Raw genomic sequence first — 25,944 nt, forward strand, 5'->3', positions numbered from 1 at the left:
CGCAGGGCCGCAAGTATGCGTTTCCCCCAGTGAGCCTTCTTGCGCACACTTTGCGCAAGGTCAGGGAGGACGAGGAGCAGGTCATTCTGGTTGCCCCTTACTGGCCCAACCGGACCTGGTTCCCCGAACTAGTACTCCTCGCGACAGCACCTCCCTGGCCGATCCCTCTGAGGAAGAACCTTCTTTCTCAGGGACGGGGCACCCTATGGCACCCTCGTCCCGATCTTTGGAACCTCCACGTGTGGCTCCTGGATGGGACGAGGCAGGTTTGAGTACCCTACCACCAGCGGTGGTGGCTACCATCACTTCCGCTAGAGCGTCGTCCACGAGACACGTCTATACGTTGAAGTGGAACCTCTTCGTCAACTGGAGCTCTTCTCACCGAGAAGACCCCCGGAGATGCTCGATCAGTGTTTTGCTTTCCTTCCTTCAACAGGGGCTGGAGCGAAGGCTGTCTCCCTCCACCCTGAAGGTCTATGTTGCCGCCATTGCCGCACATCATGACCTCATCGAAGGTAAGTCGGTGGGGAAGCACGACCTGATCATCAGGTTCCTGAGAGGAGCGAGGAGACTAAATCCTCCTCGTCCTCCTCTCGTTCCCTCTTGGGACCTCTCAGTGGTTCTAACTGCCCTGAAGAGTGCTCCCTTTGAGCCCCTGCAATCAGTCGAGCTTAAGTTCCTGTCTATGAAGACAGCGCTCCTGGTTGCACTGGCCTCCATCAAGAGGGTTGGGGACCTGCACGCATTCTCCGTTGACGAAGCGTGCCTGGAATTTGGGCCGGCTTCCTCTCACGTGATCCTGAGACCCCGGCCTGGATATGTGCCCAAGGTTCCTACCACTCCCTTTTGGGACCAGGTGGTGAACCTGCAAGCGCTGCCCTCGGAGGAGGCAGACCCAGCCTTGGCACTGCTCTGTCCAGTACGCGCTCTCCGCGCCTATGTAGACAGAACGCAGTGTTTCAGGACCTCAGACCAGCTCTTTGTCTGTTATGGTGGGAAGCTGAAGGGAAAGGCTCTCTCCAAGCAAAGGTTGTCTCACTGGATAGTGGACACCATTGCTTTGGCTTACCAGCAGCAAGGTCGACCGTGCCCCCTTGGTGTGACTGCCCACTCCACCCGGAGTGTGGCGTCCTCTTGGGCTCTAGCGCATGGCGCCTCGCTAACAGACATCTGCAGAGCTGCAGGCTGGGCGACACCTAACACATTCGCCAGATTCTATAATCTCAGAGTGGAGCCTGTGTCCTCTCGTGTACTCGCTTCAACCAGCTAGTACCGGACCCGCTCAGGTGTCTTCGCTTGCTCGCCATTCCACTCCACGGACTGGATACGTGTGATACTTCCTCAGGTGAGCTTCTCCGAAAGCCCTGAGCTCCTCCAGCACTCCTGACGTCGGCGCCAGTGTCTATTGCCTGTGCGTCGGCTAGGTGCCTCCCGTGTGCATGGTCCCTCCTCTGAGCCACCACCACATGTGTATTTCCACTGTAAGCCTCTCTGAGCGTGTGTCTTTCCCTTGGCAAGCCACCTTGCCACCCCTGGGGTTGAAATATTCCACCTGCGGCTGGACACCCCAGTGTTTTCCTTATGCTTCCTTCGGGTCATATGTGTATTCTCTCAGTCCCCCCCCCTCCGGGCTGGCATTAATTGCATACTACCCCTAAGCTTGGGATATGCTTCCCAGTGTACCTTGGTATTCCTGTGTTATATGGAGTCCTTTGTCCAGGCTGACAGGGATCTCGATTTACGCAGGGCACTGGAAGACAGCTGAGAAGGTGGCGTGATTAGACTGGTAACCCCATTCGTCGTCATCCGACGTAACTCGGAGTGACAACGAAAGGGAACGTCTACGGTTACGTATGTAACCCTCGTTCCCTGAGTAGGGAACGGAGACGTTACGTCTGCCTGCCACTTTCCGCTGTACCGCGGGGATCGCCTGAGCTCAGTCTTGGCTCCTCAGCGAAGAAACATATCTGCTTGCTGCCGGCTTCCTCCTTTTATACCCACGAGGTGGGGCGGAGTCACGCCATGCAAATTCCGCAGACCCATGGCATTTCTTTGCCATTGGCTCGTTTTGTAATACTCGAAGTTGATAGGCTTTCTAAGCGAAACCCCATTCGTCGTCATCCGACGTAACGTCTCCGTTCCCTACTCAGGGAATGAGGGTTACATACGTAACCGTAGACGTTTTCTCCCTTGAATTATTTTTGTGTATTTGCTTTACATAATTTTGGTTTTGGCAGCCTGCCAATATGTTGACCGGGCCACCCTGAAAAGTCCTGGGGCTCCCTAAAATATGACTCTTTTCTTATCTGTACTATCATCATCATCCAGGTCATGCAATCAACCAAAACCACACAGAGAATCCGGAATTCATTCTTTCATTCGCATGGACTGCTTGAGCCATTCTCAGACTGAGATTTAAAACTTAAGTTGTGCTTGTTTTGGAAGCTTCGTATGTTTTTACTTTCACAAGCACTTGGACAGAAAACACCCCTCCTGCCTTCCACATTTCTATCTGCGGCAATATTCAGAATTTGTAAATCATGACAAAATGGAGCCCCAGAGCTCACATTAATGGCTAGGGTCTCACTTTAGAGCACTTGATCGAGCGATATTAAGAGTTTCCTGTAAAATGATGTTTGGATCCTTGACTGTTTTTTCCCCACACGCTCTCAGCTCAGAGATCTGCGTCTATGACAGTTCATCTACCGTGCTGGATTATAATGATCTCCCATCTGTTCTGATGAGAGTTTTGGATGCTGACAAGCATTAGAAAGTAAGAAAGATGACAGGTCTCTCAAAGGTCATATATAATATATGATTATTCATGATTTGCTACATTTTTAATTAGGTAAATTTTCTGCTTTGAGTCCAGACATCATGGACTCACATCACACTATCAGTGGTGATTTACATTTTATTTAATCTGATGTAGCAATTCTAAAGTCAGGTTTTATCATATGCATGAAAAAGCATATTTCGCTCCTGATTTCACTGTGACCTGTTAAGACAACAAATATGCCTTTTATATTAGCATAGTGAATGACATCTCAATATATCATGCTGAAGTTAAATGGATGATATTATTCAGGAGCTGCATTTTAAATAATGTTGTTTAATTTCAGCTGCCCCCCTGAGGGAACTTTTGAATGTTACATTGTTCTTTTAGTCAAGAATCTTTGGATTTACCAGTCTGGTCAGCATATAAATCCACACTCAGGCCCCAGGAAACCATCCAAAATGCACTGCTAGTAAAATCTGTGAAATGTCTTGAGTTATCAGTTTAAGTTTGGCTCCAGGAAATCTACACATTTCCCATGAAAAGATTTACACCTCAGGAATCATTTCCATGTGTGAATAATGTGATCGAATAATGCTGAAATGTTTTCCTTATCCTGCTACATACCAAAATATTTCTCCAAACCCAGAGAAAAACTCTTTTTGTTTTGAAGAGTGTGTCAAAACACAGGGCTCCACCTCAGGGGAAAGACTTTACCATTCGTCTGTACACACAGAACCCATGGCCAGGTCACTGCTCCAGAAGACCAAGCAATCAATCAAATTACCTGGTAAAATAAAGAATAATAAATAGTTTGAAAAGATGTTTTCGTTCACTGCTCACTCAGCTTCTGTGCCAGCAGATCTGTATTTGTTCCATTGAAAGTGTTTTCTCTCAAGCTTTGAAAGCTCATGTGCAGTCGGTTGGAGGAACGGTTCAGGCTGGGCTGAAAACACAAAGGTTGCAGGTTTGATCTGAGGTAGGGGTGTCCAAGTCCAAGTGGGGAATTACCAGAATCACAGACTTTCTGTTACCGTTGTGCTATTTTGTATAATTTAGCAAGGCACTTATTCTCATGGTCCCAACCAGGCAGCCTAAGTCTGCTGTTGCACTTGTGTCATCATTTTTTCAGGACACCAATTTAACATAATCCATGAAACATAGGAGCCAAATGAGTTAAGAGGTAAAAAAAGAAATAAAATAAAATGTGTTAATTATAGTTACAACATGTCACTCACCCAAAAATTGTTTCCCTTACATTCGTTTGTCTTACAGTGCCTCATATGTTATGGATCTTAAAGTAACCGGTTAAAGTCTTCAAACCGATAACTCGTACTGTGAGCTCAGGGCTGTTTAGTAAAAAAGTTTTTTTCCAAAACCAAACATAAAGCACATAATGTACTTTTCTTAAAGGGATAGTTCACCCAAAAATGCCAATTCTTTTATTAATTACTCACCCTCATGTCGATTCCAAACCCGAAAGACTTTCGTTCATCTCGGAACAAAACTTAAGATCTTTTTGATGAAATCTGAGAGCTTTCTGTCCCTTCATACACAGCTATACATCTGACAAAAAGGTCATAAAGAGATAGCAAAACTAATCCATATGAATTTAGTGCTTTAGTGCAGATTTTCTGAAGAGACTCAGTCGCTTTATATGATGAGCAGATTGAATTTAGGCTTTTATTGACATAAACATTCATCATCTCACGTATCAGTTGTGGTAAAAGGAAGATCAAGCATGTTAGCTTAACGTGCGAGAACCAATGAGTCTCATGTTATGCTGCAGGTTTGAGCTTCCGCAAGAACAATGTGGTTCATTCTCATGTTATGCTGCATGTTTTAGGTTTGTTTTAGATTTTTTTTTGAAGTGTCAGTTATGGTGGGACAGAAAGCTCTCAGATTTAATCAAAAATATCTTTATTTGTGTTCTGAAGATGAACGAAAGTCTTACGGGTTTGGAACAACATGAGGGTGAGTAATTGACAGAATTTTCATTTTTGGGTGAACCGTTTAATGTTTTAATGTGCGTTCTTAACTCTAACTTTTTTTTAAACGGACAAGCCAGTTAGTTAACCTCTTCATCCAAGGGAATGGATTAAATGTTATTATATAGCCTAGTATTCTTTATATCATAGATTAAGGTGTGTTTTTAATGCAGTAGTGCTTTGTGAAAAAGTGGAAAGTTGAGGAATCAAATTACATGATTTTTTAAAATGTTTTAGACATACTTGTGCCATCAACCTGGAAAGGCTTTCCGTTGCTCAACAATCACAAGGCTGGAAACTCTCTTTACTGTGAAAAATAACATGCATTCATATCTTCCTTCCTTCCCCCTATCACAGAAAACAAACACGCAGAATAATAAACGAGAGAGGAGTTCTGTGTTTAAGTTGGATGGGATGTCTAGCACAAATGGTGGGAAAGGATGCTGGCTGCAGGTCTGTACCCGAGCAGAGCTGAGGTGAGCAATGCAGCACAACCGGAGAAATGCTTTAGCGAAAGCCAAACCACAAGATAAGATACAAGGGCTTTGCCATGAATCTTTATGTACATTTGGGTGCTTGTTGAGTGATATTTTGTCATCTGGAGGAGGAAAATAGAAAAAAAAATCGAGGTGAAACAACTTAATGTGATTGTAATCAAAGCATCACTTTGTTTACCAGCTTGGCATTCTGTCGCTGATGTGGCACCGTTTCGAAACACATCATTAAAGCCATTAACTTTCGTAATTTCCCCAATTTTCTTTATTTCAAATACAAACAGTCTCCAGGTTCTATGGCCAAGCACTCAGAGACCTCCTGTTTCACAGGGAGCTATCAGATGAATGCTGGGATATCTTAGGGGCTTTCTGGCTGATCGGAACATATTCTAAATGATCCTGAAAAAGCCCTAATAGCAAACACAGGTGGGAAAAGCATTACGAGCCCATCAGGGCTGCTACCATTCTCACAGAGACAGCTAACGCTAAAAGAAAACATTCAAGGCAATCATGATGAAGAGGGAAAGAGATGAAGGGTGATAGGAGTGTGTACTACTTTGTGAAGGAAAGTAGTTGAATTGTACTGTAACAACTCCTAGAACGGTTAATTAGACGGTAAGTGAACTCTGAAAGCAAAGCGGGCTATTGCTCTAATTCCAAAATTGTTCTGCTAATGAGCCTCGCAAAAACAACCATCAGACTACTTTTCAATTACATAAACCCGATTGAGCTGTAGTTAAATTCTGAACTCTATCATTTGTAAAGTGCAATATTTATTTATTAGACCAAGAAGGCTCCCAAAAGTATTTCCTTTTTAAAAGATAAAAAAAGTACTGCAAAATGAGCTGATAAACACACATAAATAAGAATATTTAACAGGAAAACAGTTTATAATTGGCAGTACCACACACATAGGTATATGCAGTAGATCAGAAATACTGTCAAAATGCCTAAGCACTTAAAATAACTCTATGAAAAAAAAAATATTCCCTATAAAAAATACTCTAAATTTTATAGATATTTTGTTTTATTTTCAGTGGGTAAAAGACAATGAGTTAAGGTCACCATGGATAATTCTTTTTATTTATTTTGAACAGAATTACAGTGTTTATTATAGACGATGTATCCGTGCAAAGATTTTTTTTTTTATTCAAATGCCCTCGTTTTTCGCATTCATTCGTATATCTCAATAGGGAAGAAAAGACTATCTACTCTTCCGTTTCATGGCAACTTTAAACTGTGCACGCATCAATAAAAAATAGGCCTATAAAAGCATATAAGCTTTTTCTTTGTGTGGTGACACTGATCATCATCATCATCGTGCCACAAAAACAAAACATTTTTTATTTAAACAATATAGTGCATATTCAGAATAGAGATACTTCTATAACTTTATTCTGTTTAATGCATCTTTATTAAGTACCGTAACTGAGAATGCCTTTCCACTGATCTTCCATAAGAGATGTGAAAATCAAATGCAGTGTTACTGTTAATTATTTCACTTCTAACAGCAGAGAGGTGAAACAATAGAGCAGGATTTGGGCAGAAATGTTCAATACTATGTGCACATAAGCTCAAAGACGGTTTGAAATCTTTAAAACTGTCTACCAGGATTAATTACTAAATCAGGAAAACTGGAATGTGGAACAGGACACCTAAAGATGAGATTAATAGTTAATTTAAAACACACACACACACACACACACACACACACACACACACACACACACACACACACACACACACACACACACACACACACACACACACACACACACACACACACACACACACACACACACACACACACACACACACACACACACACACACACACACAGTATTGTTATTGTTCTAGCAGAACTAACAATCTGCCAGCTGCAACTGTACAGTTAATATTTCAAATGCAAAAGTAAATATGAATGGCAAAAACAGCTCCCTCCTGTGGATTTAGCATGAGTACATTTTGCAAGTTTTTTCTCCAAGACAAAGTCTTTCTACTTGATGGTAAAAATCTGTAAGTTTTATTTTCTGCCAGATCTGAAATAATCATGGACATGTGATTTAAATTATTAAGTATGTAAGACTCAGGTTGTGATGCCCACCATCACTTCACTGATGTCCCACAGTTTCTTGGCCACCTCCTCATCTGTGGCCTTAGCTAACAGCTGTTCCTCAAGACAGTTAGCAAAGCACTTCCCGTGAAGGCCGTCCACATCATCAGAGCAGGCCAGATAGATAGAAGTCTGCGCACCCTCCTCTGGGGACTTGAAGAAGGCCCGTGAAGCCAGGTTAAACAGAGGCTTCACCAGCAGCGGGATGTGGACATGTCTGCCCAGGTTAGTCCTCACGATCCCTGGGGTGAGAGCGTTTACCGTCACTCCTGTGTCCTCAAGTCTGTGCGAGAGCTCCAATGTGAAGAGAAGGTTGGCTAGTTTACTCCGTGCATAAGCGAAAGCTTTATCGTAGCTCTGCTCGCTGTTCAGGTCATCAAAGTTTATTTCGCCATACTTGTAGAGTTTAGAAGACACCACAATGATGCGACTAGGGGTGGAACGTTTCAGGAGGTCCAACAGGAGGTTTGTGAGCAGGAAGTGACCTAGATGATTGACAGCAAACTGCATCTCGAACCCATCTTCTGATTTGGTGTAAGGACACTGGTAGATTCCAGCATTGTTGATGAGGATGTCAATTCTTGACTCTTCCTGTTTGAGATACAACAACAGATATACCAAATTGTTAATGTATGCAGTATTTCAGAATACAAGAATGACAAGACAAAATAAACACAACTCCAGCAATCGCTAAAACTTTATTCTACTCTAATTGAAATACCCTTCTCTCCTTTCTTTGCCCATTCTTCATGCACATTTTAAAACAAATGGACCATAGATAAAACAGAAATACACAATTAAATATTTACATTGAACATAATTTGAAATGGGCCATCCATTTACATAAATGTGTTTTTTCTAGTAGTGGTTTTGTACATTGTACATTTTGTACATCATACTCCTGGGCCCGTATTCATAAAGAATCTTAATGCAAAGAGTAGCTCCTAGTGACAAAAATCTAGGAAAATTCTTAGAAATGTGGGGGTTTACTCTCAAAATTAAAGAAAAAATCCTAGTAAAGAAAAAAGTAATTCAGAAAGCATCTTAACCCTTAAAAGAGGTCTTAAGGTCAAAATTGTTAGGAGAAAATGGCAGAAAGACGAAGAGGGAGAAGAAATGTGTTGCAGACAATAGATGACAGTGAGTTAATAAGACACTATAGATTAGATCGTGCAGGGAACATGTTTGTGACCGATTTTATTAGAGACACAATAACATCTCCGACACAGCGCAGGAATGGTGTAGTGGCAGAAATTAAATCACTACTGTACATTAAGATATTTGGCAGCTGGGAAAATGCATCAACGCAGCAGTGATGATTTGGTTCTGTCACAACCTTCTGTAAGCAGAGTGATCACAAACAATTACAGCACTTCCAGAACCTCTTATTGTGCCGCAGTTCATTTTGTTTACACTGGACATTCCCACCTTGCAGGCTCAAAAAACGGCATTTATGAATATAGCAGGCTTCCGCACAAGCAGGGGGAATGAAGCAGGGGAATGAACCGTGAATAATTTATTATTAACCGCTATAAGCTCCCACGTCTGCTTCTGTGCTGTGACACCCGGCCTGAATTTTCCTTTAAGGATGGCCTTGTGTTCATCCACTAACTGGGCTCACAGTAAACACTGTTCCTCTGTCCAGTTGAGCTTTCTCGTCCTTCTTGTTTTTTATTCCATGTTTGCTACATTAAAACCAACATTCAAACCACCACTTAAATAGACAGTGGAACAATTTTTATCATTCTAATCCAATCAAATACCATATAGGAAATTAACAGTATGGTAAATAAAAAAGGGATTTATATACACATATATAATGTGTGTGTGTGTGTATGAGAATGGTCAAATAAGAAAAATTACGCATGTAATTTCAAAGTGAAGGCTTAGAATAGACCATCTACTTAAAATCACTATTTATTTCCTTCTTGGACAAACAATCAATCACAGTCTTCAAAAGATTGTGTCATACATAGCAACGGGGTCAGCCCCGCCTCCTCACTAAGATAAAAGTTTTTGTCTTTTCCTTACTCAGAGCTGCCCGAATCGCTCTTAAGCTAAGACTCCTATGTAAAAGATTTTAAGCTAAAATAAGAGTTTTCTGAGAGGATTCTTAGAATCTTTATGACTACGGGCCCTGGTGTTTAGCCGTCTTGAATTGAATTGAGTGAATTTTATCTTATATTAAAGTCTTATATAAAACTATACTATATAAATATTCCTATATTTTAAATCTGCAGTCTGTAACTTTTGGCGCTCTATCAGTTGACTGCATGTGTCTTGTGGAAGAACATTGTAGTCAGAGCTGCTTTTCTCTGTCTTTGTCTATGAGCAGAGAATGTCTAATAAGGGGAGAACTTTCACTGCAGTAAACTTCCGGCTTCTGAACTTGTTTGCAGTTCTACTCTGGTTTCATATGAGGGTGCTCACAGGACGAGTGCAGAATGAATGGAGGTCAATGGAGCTATACCCCTCAAAATCCACTTTTCTGTAATACACATCATACGGCCAGAGATACTGCTTTACGGCAATCCTTCAGTCACTTTGGTGCTTTCGCGCTCTGCACTGTCTTTTCTCTCGAGGCATCGACAACACAGCTGACACAGGTAAATACACGTGCTAGAAGAGATTTTGTTTTGTTGTTTTAAAAGACCACGCCGAAAATACACACACACATTCTGGTACCGCTTCGGATGCCACCAAGCGGTATCTCTGGACGTAATCAGTCCTTCACTGACCAATCAGCGTTCATTAGCAGAATTTTAGCGTGTTATGGGCAACAACAACTCAACCTGTAAGAAATCGAATGGACATAAGTGCTCGTTCATTCAACTTTCGACCTATAACCAATGTTGAACTTGGAAAACCTACAATCAAATCTGAGATTTATCAACGGCAATCAGGTGAAAGAGCTCCATAGACTCACATTCATTTTGCACTCCGGGCAATCGCCCCCAGTGGAACTCTGGTGGTACTACAACCAAAATTCGGTACAATAGCTGGGTTTCAGTCACGTGATTATGATGACGATTATGATGACGCGGGAAGGCGGGGCGATTTCAGATGGAGGGCAGGAAGTAAACATGGAGAATACGTCTATGGAGGAAACCCTTGCGGAGAGTCCGTATTGAGTCTAATTTACCTTGACCATTTAATGTCCCACTCCCACTGATCTCCTGAACGACAACCTAATGCTATATAAACACAGACACAAAAAAACACGTTGGCTAGCTAACATACCATCGCTGCAGACATGGCATTAACAGACTCTGCTCCTCCCAAACCGCAGACGTAACGTTACGTTAAAAAATCCACTTTTTACGGCGTTGTTCTGTGAGCGTTTTGCATTTTTCACCTTTATGAATGACAATCTTTGGTACTCTATAAAAACCATTTCCTTTTTCTCGATTAGGACGATTGGAGCGCCGTAAACTACACAAAACATTGATGGCAGATCCTCAGCTATTTCACTTCCTGCCCTCTATCTGAATTTTCGCGCTCTCGCGATGCAGCAGCGTGACGTCATGTGAAACCAACCTATAGGACTTAATAGGGAATGGCCAGGCTTTCCGTAGACGGCTTATTCTATGGGTGCTTCTCAACATAGACATCATATAGAGACTAGATGCCCCATTGGCAGCTGTGGCGCAAGAAATGCGGCCCTCATCTTAAACTGGTCATACTCCTATTTGTGTTGCATAGCAGCAGTAGATGCCAGAGCACTGTGCAGCATATTCCTGCTCAAATCGGCGGACCATCACTCGGGGATTACTTTTCACAAGTAAGATTTAACATTTAACATTACCGTACTATTGTTTGTATTTTGTGAGTAAAATATTCAATGTGTCCTGTATCGTAGCTACGCGTATGACCTTTGCAGCAAAAGTACCCGCGTGAAAATCAGTTCGGTATTCAGTGAGATATGATTAATTAAATGCGCTGGCAGCTCATTGCACCTGCCAAACAGATTACACTGAGCGGAGCGGGTGACCGGTTTAAGATGGCGGCGCCACGGCTCGTCCGCGCCAATAGGCAGTAGCGGTCGATAGGGCGTCTATCTATAAGATGTCTATGGCTTCTCAATATCCCTCCTCGAGTCGTCTCCTCTCTCCTCCGTCCTCCATCCTATGACCCGGAAACCGATCGAGCTCAGCCATCTTTAAGGACATCTCAATTCTCTAATTGCACCGTGAGGAGTCGAGGATCGAGGAGTGAGGAGGCTTTCAGAGTAGTCATGAGCGAGGATACACAGGTGTATCCTATGCGGAAGTGTTTTATAGACTAAACGTGACGCACGTATCAGTTCTCCTCCCCATTCACATCGATCACAATCGTTTTAATTTATACTTTACCTTTGCAGTTTATATAATCCACACGTCTCACATATTTCAACAGGGTATCTTGGTTTATAATTATTCATTATGAATTTCTTAAATAAACAAACTTCAACAACGATCATTTGAGCGCTGCTGAAGACGCTATGAAGTGACGCTCTAGTGATCAAGTAGGCTATTCCAATGTATAAAAAAAGTCTTTCATTCGATTCCCCCGTCCTCATTTTCTTTCCTAGCAGCCTTCCCTCGCATCCTACAGGGGGAGGAGCTGAGATGCGAAGAAAGGAAGCGAGGAAAGGAAACGAGGGTGCACAAATAAGGAATGAGAAGCACCCTCCGAGTCATGCAGGTACTGGGCACTCCGTAGTGGGACGACCCGTAAGACTAAAGTAGTTCGAATATACTTATTGTTGGATTACCGTAGTGATTGGAAAATGGATTTATGATTTACTCGCTTATTATATATACATTTTGAACACACACAAAAAACTTTTAATTATAAATGTATTATTTATAATATACAGTAAATTGACTTTCAAAAACAAACACCTTAAGAAATTATTCACTATGCCCGGTCTTCACTTTATAATTATTTTGATAGATAAAGTGGCAAAGGCATTTCCCTAGCCCCAATTGAAATGCGTTTCATGCGCGCGCGCGCACGCACGCCACGCAGTCACGTGCACTTCCCAAACTTCTCGGCTCGGGTTCACATAAAAGCGCATGACGCGTGCACTCCCTTTGTCGGCATTGTGCACCTGTTTCTTGTCGACAACAATTCAGTCGTACCATGTTATGCGTGCCTTATATGTATATTTACTACACAAGAGTAACAAACATTGCTTGGTTTGGTACAGTACCTTGATTATCTCTTCGCAAAAAATACGGACCGATTTAAGCGACGCCAGGTCCAAGAGTTTTATCACTAGTTCCCCGTGCTCTGGTCCGGCCTCCTGCTTGATCTCCTGGGCTGCTTTCTCCGCCCGTTCTCGGTTTCTACATGCCATGATTACCCGGCCCCGACGCCGCAGCAGCTCCGCAGCCGTGGCTTTTCCAATGCCACTATTTGCCCCGGTCACGATAATAGTTTTGCCGCGCAGCATATCGATGACTTCATCAAAATGTTAATAATAGTTAATGTCTGCTTCACTGCGGAACCTTCTGGGGCCATCAACAACGTCCAGCTCATGAACAGGTTTGTAGGCGTAAACAGTCACGCATGTGGGAACTGGGAAGTAACCGGAATGTTATTAAACTACATTACCCAGAAGTCGTAGCGGGTTCAAACGCAATGCATGTGTATTGCGTTTTTAGTTTTTTTTTTAATTTCCAAGCAATAAAATTAAAAATACAAACCACATGCATCCCTACACAGATGAACATGGCTTACAGTTTAAGATTATAAGTAAATATTATCATTCATTCTCCATTACATTCATAATATATTCTATATTCAAATATATTCTAGCAATTTATAAATATATATTTTTTCAAAATCTTTTTCTATGAAATTCCCAAACAAACCCCCCCCCCCCCGCAATAATTCTTCAAAAGAATTTGCATAATTTCTCCTACTTTTCTAGACCTGAAGGTAAGGTATAGCCTTTATTAAAGAACAGTTATATTATGTTTAAAGAGATAATGACCAATTTTGGATAATTTATTAAAACGTTGGTCAAGTATGTAAACTCACATCTTTATGGGTAGTTCCAGCCTTTATTTATCTATCTAGGCCCAGAAACCCATGTTTCTAGTCAAATCCATGTTTTAGAACTACAAACTGAACCGCTTTATTTAGGCACAAAACACAAACCACAAACCAAATAAGATCACTAATTTAATTTATCATTATAAATCCAGCATTTATAAAGCGATCAACACATTTTTTTGTTTTGTGAAAAATTAAATATACTCGAGACATTTACACTTTATGGTAAACACAAAGGGGTATTTCTAAATGCAATATATCAACTGTTTCTCCACATGCTTGTCCTCATTTCCTCAGGGCACAGTTTGTGTATTCTTGTGGCAAGGTCTGTCAGGGACACTGGTGGAGGGCCACACACTGATAGTGAGGGAAACTGCCTGAGGATTGAGTTCAGGTATCGAAATACAACATCTAAAATAATTTAGATAAAACTGTTAAATTTACATTGGATAATAAAATCTCATACTATAAATCAAATACAGTTGCAATATATGTTCCCTGAGGTATATAACTATTCTATATTAAACTCTTGATTAAACATAAATATAAAATTGGAATGATCAATGCATAATGGCTGGTAAACACTTCTAATTGCACATTATTCTCTTAAAAAAAAGAAAAGGAAAGGGCTGAAGTTTGAAGTTTAACCTTACAGTGCTGTCAGATTAGTACAGTACATAATATGTAGGTCATTTTGAGCACAGGCACAGTAGCTTCTTTGTATTTATATTTCTAGCAATCCATTTAACTTAAACCATCTGTACAGATCAAGGTTCAAACTATTCTCAGAAGCAACCAAAAATAAATAAATAAGTTTTACTTGAGGGACCTAAAGAGATGGGACTTTTGATAATCATCATATCATTTAATTTTTTCCTCCGCACCACTTGTTTCTAGCCGTTTCCCCTTATGATATTTCTGTCCAATTCCATAGGGCACATGAGCAGCGATTGTTCCGAGCTCCTGGGCACCCTCGATGTGAAACATCTGATCATCAAAGAAGATGTGTGGCCTGATCTTATGAAGGATAGGCCCCTTAGGAGCCCCAGCCAAAAAGAGGGCCTCGTCTACCTCCAACCCCCAGCTCCGTAGTGTCTTCAGGACGCGGGCCCCAGCGCTGGCAGCACTTCGAGCTGTGACCAAGTAAGTGCGAATTGGGCAGTTGATTCTTTGGTCTTTTGCATAGAACTTGCGTTGGAGTTTCCCCAATGCTTCCAGGAAACATTTTAGGGGGCCCTAGGAGACAAATCAATGATGAAAAGGACTTTTGCATGCACCAAACATGACAATATGGATAAAATGTTAGAATCAGAAAATTCTGAATTAATAATAAACATTAGTAGTCAACCAGTCTGAGTTTACCTGAGCAAGAGGCTTGTTCTCAAACTCTTTCTCATGCTTAAAAAAGTTGTCCAATCCGTGTTCCTTCACGATAATCTCAGACTCGTCAGAAAACAAAACAGCATCCCCGTCGAAGGCTACACGTAGCTGCGTGTCACTGAGCTCGTTCTCACTGTCACAGGTGAACATTGTGGCAGCGGCAATTCCTGTAGAAATGGCCATTTGAAAACAAATTTAGCTTCATGTTCAGCACAAATAAGGCAAGATTGTTTTTTTTTCTGTATTGAAATAAAATCCCAGTTATATCTCAATGCATTCTTTTTTTTTTTTTTTTTTTTTTAAATACCTTCTTCGATAGCTTCCTGTACCTTCTCTGAATCTTTGGACAGGTAGAGGTTGGTCATGTAGGCCTTTAGGTAACCAATCGGACTCTCTCCACCCGTCATGCAAAATCTCTCTATATTTAGATCTGGAGAGCGAGAGAAGAGAATTCATGTAATTGTTGTTTGTATAGTATGCAGTGAATATGCTTTTAATGCTTTTTTTAAAAGCAGTAAATATGCTTTTTGTGATGTAAACCTTATGTAAAACCTTATGTAAATCAGTGGATAGTTTTTCCAGACAGGTCTTTAGCCAAATTCTGTTCTGTCTGCCTGCACTGACATATTTCCTGTTGATCTAGGTCTGTGTAGAATAATATTTTAAATAAAATGATGTTGATCACTATCAAAGGTTAAATTGTAGGCTAATACTGTATATGTTGTTTGGTTGAAAACTAGCTTTAGACCATCCTTTTTAGGACTTCTGAGTTCTCCTCCTGAGTCTCTGTTTTCTTTCCATACCGTAGTGATTGATGCTGTTGATGAGACGAACTCCGACCTGGGCGTGGTTATTAGTCATCAGCACAATATCAAACAGCTCCTCGCTGTCTGGGTATAGTTCCCTCAAACGGGCATTTACGTTCATTAGAGCCTGTTGATTAGAAAAACACAAAGTAACTTTTAAAGTTGTCGCTAATATCCACGTTAGTCAATACTACTGTGATTTATAGTTGTCTAGTGCAATAATATGTGATATAAAACCGTAAAGGAAATAATCAGTTACACAGAGTTCCTGGTAGAGGCACAGTAATGCTCTGTGTTTGAGTCCTGCCCTGCAATAAAAAGGTTTAAAGTCCCTCCATGAACAGAAGTGATGGCACACATTTGTTTTCTAGTATGCTGCTCTACATATTTTCCATGTGATTTGCATCAGTGCTATTTTAATTAGTCCTGGAGATATAGTCATGCGTCATAAAAATGTCAAAATAGTGTTTAAACCAGCTTAACTTACCAGCATCAGGTGTAGCCTTCTAGAGTCCCAGGGCTAGTATTTGTCACTTGTTAGTGTTGGCTACATGTAATTTGGATTGCATTGGCAATTAAATATTACTTTAATAATTGTGCCATATTTTTTAAAGAGCTGCCAAATCAATTGCTAATAAAAATGTATAACTGTACATATTTATATTCTGGTCAGTGTTTACTAATCTAAATGTTTATTAGTTTACTAGGTTGCTAGTCTAAACTACTTTACTGATGTTTAATACGTTTAATGTTGAAAAGAAGGACATTATGTGAAGTTCTTTGAGTTGTTTCTCTTTACCTTTTTTTTTTTGGATGAAATAAAGGAGTTAGATTAAAGGTAATTCAATGATTTTGATTACCTAAAAGGTGTGTTATCTACATGAATATATTACTAAATACAGTTTTAGTCATGTCATTTGTAACCAATACCAAATTACATTTCTGGAGTAATATACCTAGGCCTAGGTGTTGTAAACCGAGGTGTGTTGCAGGTGCTGTTATAAAGTGCAGTTCCGTTATTAATGGCATCATGTTCCTGACAGGTGCCTGATCAGTATGCATTGTGTTCTGTTGTTACCTTAACGAAAGGAAACGATACCCCTGGGGTAAAAAGCTGATCCTCCAGCTCCAGCTGGTGCGCGACGTACCTCTCCAGCCCCTCCTCTTCAAACACCTTCCTCTCCTTCACCATGTTAAACAGCGTGCGCGAGGACACCGCAATGGTCACTGCGTTGCTGGGTTTGGGCTGCAAATCAAAAGCAGACAAATGTTTACAACACGACAAACAACCTTCTCTATTCGGTCAGATATGTGCAGAGCTGCTGTCACTGGCGTGATGACGCACCATCTACTGCAAGAAAACTCGCTTTCAGTGTAGACTGCTTTCTTCGATTATAATATACGTGTTGTCTAGTTTTTCGCGTTGCTATCGCTGTAGATCTGGTATCGGATGGGGGACGCTGCTGTCATTCGCAGCTCGTTTACACAAACTATCACTTACCGGACGGGGCTTTTTTGCTGTTTTCGCGTTGTCAAATAATGCTTTGACAGCTGCCGAGTCTTTTTCTTCGCTGTTGTCGGAGTTGGACTGTCCTCCTCGCTCAGTGTCTTCATGTTTGCTCATATTGTTGTTTTGGTAGGGAAAGGGCAGGGAAACTGACTTGTGTCCTGCGTCCCTTCTCTGGGGTAGTTGAGTTCCTCTTTGCATCAGCACGACGCTGACGTCACCAGCCCTGGGCAAGTGTCTAGCATAACGATTTACATTTAATCTTCTTTTTTTAGTCAATTTCAAGCATAAAACAAAATGAATAAATAATAATAATTGCTTTCCATTGATGTATGGTTTGTTAGGATAGGACAATATTTGGCCTAGATACAACTATTTGAAAATATGGAATCTGAGGGTGCAGAAAAATTGAAACATTGAGATAATCGCCTTTAAAGTTGTAAATTTATGTTCGCGATTGTGCTGCATTCACTCACAAAAATAAATGTTTTATACATTTACGGTAGGAAATTTACAAAATATCTTCATGGAACATGATCTTTACTTAATATCCTAATGATTTTTGGCATAAAAGAAAAATTGATAATTTTGACCCATACAATGTATTGTTGGCTATTCCCACAAATATACCCGTGCTACTTAAGACTGGTTTTGTGATCCAGGGTCACATATATCCTTTATATATAGGCTAATAAGCTATAAATTAGATGCTCATTCATCTGGAGCTACAACAGCCTACATTTTGCATCTTTGCATCAAAAAATCCTTTTCCTGAGACAAAGTTCAGCTTAAGTTACATACTTAATAATCCGCATTACATAGTTGACACCTGTTACTGTATTCGTTAAAATTCTATTCTCAAATATGGTAGTGTTTAGTTTCAGTTTAGAGGACCATAATGGTATTTAATTGTATTTTTGACGTATTTAATGAGAAATCCTAGTGACAACTTGCCTCAGTCATGCCTTCAACACAGGCAGGTGTTATCTGGATAAATTTGGAGGTATTATTATTATTATTATTAACTTTATATTTATTTTATATTAACTGTGGAAATATTTGTGACCCGTCACAGAAACCAGGGACACAAGTCGGCAGCACAACTTTCGAGCAAAATGAGAAAGAAGAGTTTTTTTTCAAAATTGGTGATTTTCAATTTTTTGGAGAATCTGTTAATTGAAATCACGAAGAAGCCTCTCCATGTTTGAGATAGCAGTATTGGTATATTTAAAAGCTTACATTTTGAGGTTGAAATCGGCTTGTTTTCGGAGATTCTAGCATGCAGTAGGGGCGTGGCGTGTCATTGTCTGTGTGTATTTCCATACTGAATAACCCGGAGCTTTTGCCCCCGCCCTCCAAGTCAAACACATGGCTACTTATTATGCTGTGCTCTGGCCAGCTCTCTCTGATATCAAAATTCAATGAAGATGGATGCCGCAAAGATTGTCGCAGACGAGATGAACCGTCTGGCAGTTACACCGAAAATGTTTTCGCCGCACTTCGTGGGCTCGGGAAACTGAACCGGAGGTATGGGCGCAGCGCGCGCGCCCTCAGTGCTTCAATACGGCGGCTCGGCTCGCTGACAGCGGTGGCTGGCTGTTTCATATGTGACGGAGAATCGAAATAGAGGATGCAGTTAAGACCTTTGCTGCTGCGATGAAGGCCTGCCGTGCGTGTTTCTGAAATGTAAGTTAAGCTTCATTTGCTCTTTAGTCGTTATGTAAGATGCTGAACCTGCTGATGATATAATGTGCTTGCGGACATTTCATTTGTGTGTGTATACGCACATAAGAAAGTGGTGTAAAGAGATTTGCAACAGTAATTTGAGGAGGTGAAATGTGATTATTTGGAAAATTGCAGAAATGACTGCTTAAAGAAAAATGCCAGCAGGCATTTGCCTCCTACATAAACTTTAATATTGTTGACATTTTGGGCACACGAGCGTTGCGCACTATTTGCGCTATATGTAGGCCTATGGCTTATTGGTCTTTGTTTGTTGTTGTTGGTTTTGCGTTATATGTATATGGCATATTGGTCTTTGTGTGTTGTTGCTGGTTTTGCGTTATATGTATATGGCATATTGGTCTTTGTGTGTTGTTGCTGGTTTTGCGTTATATGCAGGCTATATGGCATATTGGTCTTTGTGTGTTGTTGCTGGTTTTGCGTTATATGTATATGGCATATTGGTCTTTATGTGTTGTTGCTGGTTTCGCGTTATATGCAGGCTATATGGCATTATTGGTCTTTGTGTGTTGTTGCTGGTACGTTGCAAATAGAGGTGCAGCACAATTGTTTTTCGCCTAGTGCGGCAGAAGTGCACTCATTCGAAGTGTAAAAAAAGCTGTAAAGCACATGGAGGAGCTTTACAGGGGGTATGGCTTATCTAAATGAGATGTAAATGAGCCCTATTGTCACCCCCAGCAGCAGAGACAGGTGAGAACTGCACAATCTTTAGCTCGTTTTCTCCTCTTTGAGCTTTTTTAAGTGCCTACTTTAAAATGGCCACAACTTCTCCAAATATTATCAGATTTCCACATGTTACACATCGTTGGAAAGCTTGGATATTACACTCTCAGAATCTATGAATAACTCAAAATGCCCCAGAACCGACTTGTGTCCCTAGTTTCCGTGACTGGTCACATTTGTAAGTATTTTTTTCACCGCGTCATTGTATTAGAGGGCATCTACACACCTAACCTGGCGATAGGTTTTATTGGTGGCATTGGTCTACACTTGGCATTGGTTTGGCTCTGCTGATGTGTTATCACAAGGGATTTGTTGAAAAAGAAACATGCAGATAAAATGTGGTGCGTCTTCATGTTCTCCTTTTAATAACATCAAGACCTGGGGGTGTATGTATGAAACTTCTCAAAAATGCTCTTAAAGGGTTAGTTCACCCAAAAATGAAAATGATGCATTTAATGACTCACCCTCATGTCGCTCCAAGCCCGTAAGACCCCCGTTCATCTTCAGAACACAGTTTAAGGTATTTTAGATTTAGTCCGAGAGCTTTCTGTCCCTCCATTGAAAATGTATGAACGGTATACTGTCCTTGTCCAGAAAGAAAATAAAGACATCATCAAAGTAGTCAATGTGACATCAGTGGGTTAGTTAGAATGTTTTGAAGCATCGGAAATACATTTTGGTCCAAAAATAACAAAAACTAGGACTTTATTCAGCATTGTATTGTCTTCCGGTTCTGTTGTGGTTTCGGACCAAGATTCTTACCGGTTCCTTTGTTTTTGAAGACTTTCTCTGACTCATCTGAAAACAGGACTCCATCCCCATCAAAGGCCACACGTAAAACTTCATCACTGTGCTCATGGAAATCTCTCTGGAACATGGTGGCTGCACCATAAACAATGCCATCCCCATTTAAAAGTCTTATAGTATAAGTTTGTGGTTTGTGGAGAGGTAGAGAACAGGCTTTATCTCTTTGAGATGATCAAGGATGGGCTCTTCACCAGTAATCTTACAGTTCAGATCTGCACAGACAGCATCACAACATTGTGTTTAGTAAAATAACATGACATCTTTCATTTTTTTTTGGTTTGGTTTCCTTTCTTTTTTTTTTTTTGCATAGACCACAAAAAGTTTTGCAGAATGTTCACTCTATTCTTTACCATGTAGTCAAAGCAGTAAGGGCCAGATTTGCTAATGTTGAAGATTTTATTATTTAGAAAATAAGTAATTTAGCTCTATATTTGGACACAATTATTTCCAAATAATGGCGCAAATACCAGTAAATTGACTGGCGCAAATACCAGTAAATTGACTAGAGCAAATCTTAGTAAATCACCTAGCTTGATTTATTTAAATACTCTTCTCCCATAAATTTTGCGTCTGAAAAGGGAAACACCTACAAATGCATATAGAAATAAAGTCAGCCACAAAAATAACTGTGTCCATGCCTTTTCAGATCTAATTATTTTTCACTGCATGTCTTTAGTAAACCCTGACAGTAGTTTTTTAAAGCCAAAAGAGGGATTGCGCTGGCGCAAGCTGTTAGGAAATCTGGCCCTAAGTGTTATAAGTAGCCATGTGATATTTTAAAACAAATAGCAGGCTAAAACTGCTAACTGTTTCTAGTTTCACTGCATGCATATATTGTATGGTAAAGAACATTCTTCAGAATTATATAAAAAAAAATATATATAGAAAAACACTCCTCTAAACTTGACTCTACACTTGACTTAATATTTGGGGATTCTTGCTAGTTATAACCAAGTTACAGTACTGAATTCTCAGTGAAAATTGATGTGCATGGATACAAAAAACTTCCACTCTGCTAAATTTTTATATTAGCAAAGAGTATAGAAGAACAAGGGGCGAAACTCAATAGAACGTTCCATTGCAACACCAGCGCCCAGCATCAGCGCTACGCGTCCGCCATTTTGGGGTGAAAGCGCCTCGGCAGTCCACTAGTGTTGATGTGTCGTTCGCGAACGAGCCGCTCTAAAAGCCGATTCTTTGAAAAGAGCCGGGTTTCCCATCATTATCCGCTAGCTTTTTGCTGTCGCTATGGCAATATCAGCTGCTTTGTAAATTTTTTTTAAAGTAGCCTACATTAAAGGTTGTATCAGTGATTTCAGGCCAAAAATAAATGTCTAATCTTTCCTAACGATCCGCTAGCTGCCCGCCCCATAAGCATGCCGTCCAAAAACCTCGTCTCTGTAGGCAGCGTAGGCTCTGAGATCTGCACACAAAAACAAATGTTCCAACCAATCACTGACAGGGGCGGGTGTTGTGAGGTTTTGCGCTCGTGCACGGCTGGACGCGAAATCGGAGCAACACCCGCCCCTGTCAGTGATTGGTTGGAACACTGTTTATTTTGTTTTTGAGTGGTGGTTGTACCCATTTGTTTTTGTGTGCAGATCTCAGAGCCTACGCTGCCTACAGAGACGAGGTTTTTGGATGACATGCTTATGGGGCGGGCAGCTAGCGGATCGTTAGGAAAGATTAGACATTTATTTTTGGGCCTGAAATCACTGATACAACCTTTAAAGATCAAATCCAAACTGAATGATGACAACACAAAATAACGTATAAGACTAGTGATCATCAAATCCCTTTTAACAGTTTATTTCACAGACTTAGACAAGTTTTCTACTTTTTTCCCACAAAACCTTTAGTATTAGCATTACAAACACTGAATTAATACCAACATATGACAGTAAGTAAAGGACATGCTATATCAGATAATTGGGAATGTTGGCGAATATTTATATATAACAGCAATAGAATAGCTTTACAGTCAACTGGTTTTTTTTGTTGTTGCAGTAGCTACTATCTTATATTAATGACCGTTAAAGCAAGATTATGTAAACAAAAGAACACAGCCACTGTCCATCATGTTCTATAAGTTCATCATGTTTGTAGCATGATCCAGGGGATTATACAGAAATGTAATATGTCAATATAAGTAAATTACATAGCCTAATGTCAGTGCCCATGTATGTCTGCTGCCTATATGAGAATATATGCAAAATTTATATAAAACACATAGACATATATGAAACAATATAGCAAAAATTGCCGTTTTCATGTAAGTGCCATATATTTTCCCGTATATGCACATAAATGTTAAATATATGTAGCCTAAGACGCATATGTATGCATATATGTACTTATTTCAATGCATCAGTATCACATGCATGTATGTTTACATACATTTATTAAATATGTGGGAAACAAATATGTATGTCACATATTTATACTTAATGTTGTCCATATACTGTATGTGAGAAATACTATACTCTGTAATATGCAGATATATGGTATCATATATACAGTAGATTAACTCAAATATTTTCTTCACATGTTTGGACACATAAATGTTCATATGTTGCAGGCATATTGTGTTCTCAGAGAAGTCAAATGTATAGATATGTCATGCTATTTAAAATATATGGCCATACATTACATTTTTGTATGGGTGAAAAGTACAAAATATATTTCAGGCCTAGTGGAGTTGGTAACTAATAATAAATGTGTAAAGTTGCATAAAATGGAAATACTCAATAAAGCAAGAAAAAACTACCTCAAATCTGTATGTAATGATTGGAAAAATCTAGACTTTAACACCATTTTGGAGACATTTCTAACTTTATATACATATATTGACTGCTTTATCTACCTATTAATCGACAGTGGTGTTTAACCTGCACCATGGCCTTTAACTTTTATCTGTGCTGTTGTCCAGTAACTCCAGTTGGAATTTTGAATGGCGGCCGCGCTACCGAATCGACACCTAGTGGCTGTTTCCAAAAAAGCATCAGAGTTTAGCCTCTTGTTCTTCTATAGTCTTTGGTATTAGTGAATTACCTGTAAAACCAGTTTGGAAATGAAAAGGTAATTTGGAAAAGTAAATGCACTATTGATTAACACAGAGATAAAGCGGTTAATATAGAGCAGCGGTTTTCAATAGGTGAGGACCCCCTCCCCTGGGGGCGCCAAAGAGCCACAGGGGAGGCCCGACACGCGAAGAAAAAATAACTGTATATGGATGCAGCTCTATTAATATAGCAGGGCTTAAAGTGTTCCGGTAACGCATGCGATACATGTTTGTATATGATCACGCTATTATTCACGCAAATGCTTTTAAACCATTCATTCACGACAAGACGAAAAGAGAACGCGCTGTCAGTGAATGTCCTCCTGACACACACACACACACACACAGAAAGACGCGCGCCAGTATCGAGTTCTCTTTTGCGCTTGAACGAACAACCCACACATTTATGCCAAAATGTCCGTTTTGTCGAGTATCCTCACAAGAACAGTCTTAAATGAGTTAAATAAAATCTTAAATAGAAGTAAAGAGTAGTGAGAGAATGAGATGCGGCAGATCAAGTTACTCATTTTCTCTGTCAGTAAAGTTAAACAAAGAACAAAGGGAACAGAGAAAATTACTGGTTACACTTTATATTAAGACCCGCAAACAACTGCGTAAGTAAACCGAAATTACTGGTTACACTTTATATTAAGACCCGCAAACAACTGCGTAAGTAAACCGAAATTACGGTGTAAGTTTCTGTAATTATAGTGTACTTCCGTGTATAAGGGAACAATATGTTAAGTTTTGGGTAATAAAGGGGTACAACAAGATATACAAGTAAATTATTTATAATGTACTTATTTTAAAACTAACAGGTCCCTATTCTGTTAATATATTCAGAATTGGTGATTGTTTATTGTTAAACTTGTTTTAATAAATGTTTTTGGTTTAATTGTGCTACTGTTCTTTTACAACTAATTTAGAAATTTGTTGATAATGCTAATGGTGAAGCTAGGTTTGTCTGTTTCAGCATACTCGTTTAATGTTGTATTTTCCCTGTAACTACACAGAACAAGGGGGTAACAAGCGCTACTTTAATTTACAGCCCGCAGGAGTTACACTTACCCTGTAAATAAACAGTTGAAACAGGTAACAAACACTACTTACTATGTAACAATACGAAACAACACTATTTGCACAGTAATTACAGAGAAAGGTACTCTTATTAAAAAAACAAAACAAAAGAAAACGTTTTAATTACACATTATATTTGCTCTGACATTTAAGTGTCATTGCAATACAATGTGATAAGGTAAGTACTACATGGTACGTTAATTAAAATCATAGCAGAAACTATTTTGTTTTGGCTTAACGTTAAGTAGTTTAGTAAGAAAAGCCAATAAATTAAATTTTTATCATACTGTGCTTACATACAGCCATATTTATATAAATATATATATATATATATATATATATATATATATATATATATATATATATATATATATATATATATATATATATGTTTGCGGGTCGTAATATAAAGTGTTACCAAATTACTCACTGCTCTTGACTAAAGAACGCTTGTAGCTTTAATGAGGATTAATCTATATTTCATTTATAATTTATGCAGTGCAAACTGTTTTATAACTTTATTCAATTTCTGAATATCATATCTATTATCATATCACATTTATTATGGGTTTAAGTGAGGATTGTTTTAAGTTAACTTAAATTAAAAGTTGTTATATTTTTCGAAGCCTAATAAATGTTTACAATGTTTAAAAACTCGGCTGTCCTAACCCACTGTAAGGGGAGGCTCACATTCACCCAATTTGAAAACCCCTGATATAGAGGAAATACATTTTCACTGAAATTCTGTTACCTTGACAAATGGAAAAGCAACCCCTTTAAACTAGATATCCCCTGTCTCATGTCTGAATAATGCACACGATGACACTGCAATGGTGAATGATGTCACTGAAAAACAAACATACAAAGTTGTTAATGAAGGACCAAAAATATTTAATCAAAGCTTAAGTGTGAAATAATAGATAGATTAAAATAATCTAAAACAGATTTTAGATAATGAGAGACAGCCATATTTTTCTTAGATGTAAGGAAACTTACTTGTGAACTCAGAGGAAGTGTTTCCTGCTTCGGTGCTTGATCGACGTTTTCTCTGTGTGTGGGCAACAAAACGATTATTCCATGGTCGATTATTACATTAGTAGTTATTTCATAAAAGCTTTTTTTGGTAGGTCAGAACTATTCATGTAATCCTTGATTTCTTCATGGATATGTTACTGAATTTAGAATACAGTTAGAAAACAGTTAAAGAATAAACATTGATCTTGTAAGAAATAGACATGAACACCTGAAAGCATTCAAACAAATAAAATGTTTGAAAAACGACACAAAGACACAAACGTGACATTTGAGTGACCGATATTAGAAAAGCTTACCTTTAAATTGCTTATACTTCGTGTTTAACTCATACATCTACAGTAGGGGGAGAGTTGTAACACCACTATTTCCACCACTTAGGGATAAGATAGGAG

The 25,944-nt window shown here is 39.6% G+C and overlaps 2 protein-coding genes across 2 annotated transcripts; both read right to left on the bottom strand.

Moving 5' to 3' along the window:
• Positions 1-6,321: 6,321 nt before the first annotated feature.
• Positions 6,322-12,935, bottom strand: rdh14a (retinol dehydrogenase 14a). The gene is made up of 2 exons (XM_077236657.1): positions 12,566-12,935; positions 6,322-7,962 (listed from the first exon to the last, which is right to left on the bottom strand). Exons 1-2 carry the CDS (start codon positions 12,806-12,808, stop codon positions 7,345-7,347), a joined length of 861 nt encoding a protein of 286 aa, XP_077092772.1. The 5' UTR covers positions 12,809-12,935; the 3' UTR covers positions 6,322-7,344.
• Positions 12,936-13,529: 594 nt separating this feature from the next.
• On the bottom strand, positions 13,530-17,313 carry nt5c1ba (5'-nucleotidase, cytosolic IB a). Its single transcript, XM_077236656.1, has 6 exons — positions 17,101-17,313; positions 16,678-16,845; positions 15,597-15,726; positions 15,101-15,223; positions 14,776-14,960; positions 13,530-14,649 (listed from the first exon to the last, which is right to left on the bottom strand). The coding sequence occupies exons 1-6, from the start codon at positions 17,305-17,307 to the stop codon at positions 14,275-14,277; spliced, it is 1,188 nt and encodes a 395-aa protein (XP_077092771.1). The 5' UTR covers positions 17,308-17,313; the 3' UTR covers positions 13,530-14,274.
• Between the last annotated feature and the right edge of the window lie 8,631 nt (positions 17,314-25,944).

The sequence above is a fragment of the Siphateles boraxobius genome, unplaced genomic scaffold, assembly GCF_051911475.1.
Source record: "Siphateles boraxobius isolate OS27281-9 unplaced genomic scaffold, OSU_SipBor_1 20, whole genome shotgun sequence".
Taxonomy (NCBI): domain Eukaryota; kingdom Metazoa; phylum Chordata; class Actinopteri; order Cypriniformes; family Leuciscidae; genus Siphateles; species Siphateles boraxobius.

Coding starts and splice junctions, on each gene's coding strand:
- rdh14a (XM_077236657.1), bottom strand. CDS start 12,808: ATGCTGCGCGGCAAAACTATTATCGTGACCGGGGCAAATAGTGGCATT. Junction 7,963..12,565: donor TTTGCGAAGAGATAATCAAG/GTACTGTACCAA, acceptor TATCTCAAACAG/GAAGAGTCAAGAATTGACAT.
- nt5c1ba (XM_077236656.1), bottom strand. CDS start 17,307: ATGCAAAGAGGAACTCAACTACCCCAGAGAAGGGACGCAGGACACAAG. Junction 16,846..17,100: donor CAGCAAAAAAGCCCCGTCCG/GTAAGTGATAGT, acceptor TTTGATTTGCAG/CCCAAACCCAGCAACGCAGT. Junction 14,650..14,775: donor AGAACAAGCCTCTTGCTCAG/GTAAACTCAGAC, acceptor TTTGTCTCCTAG/GGCCCCCTAAAATGTTTCCT.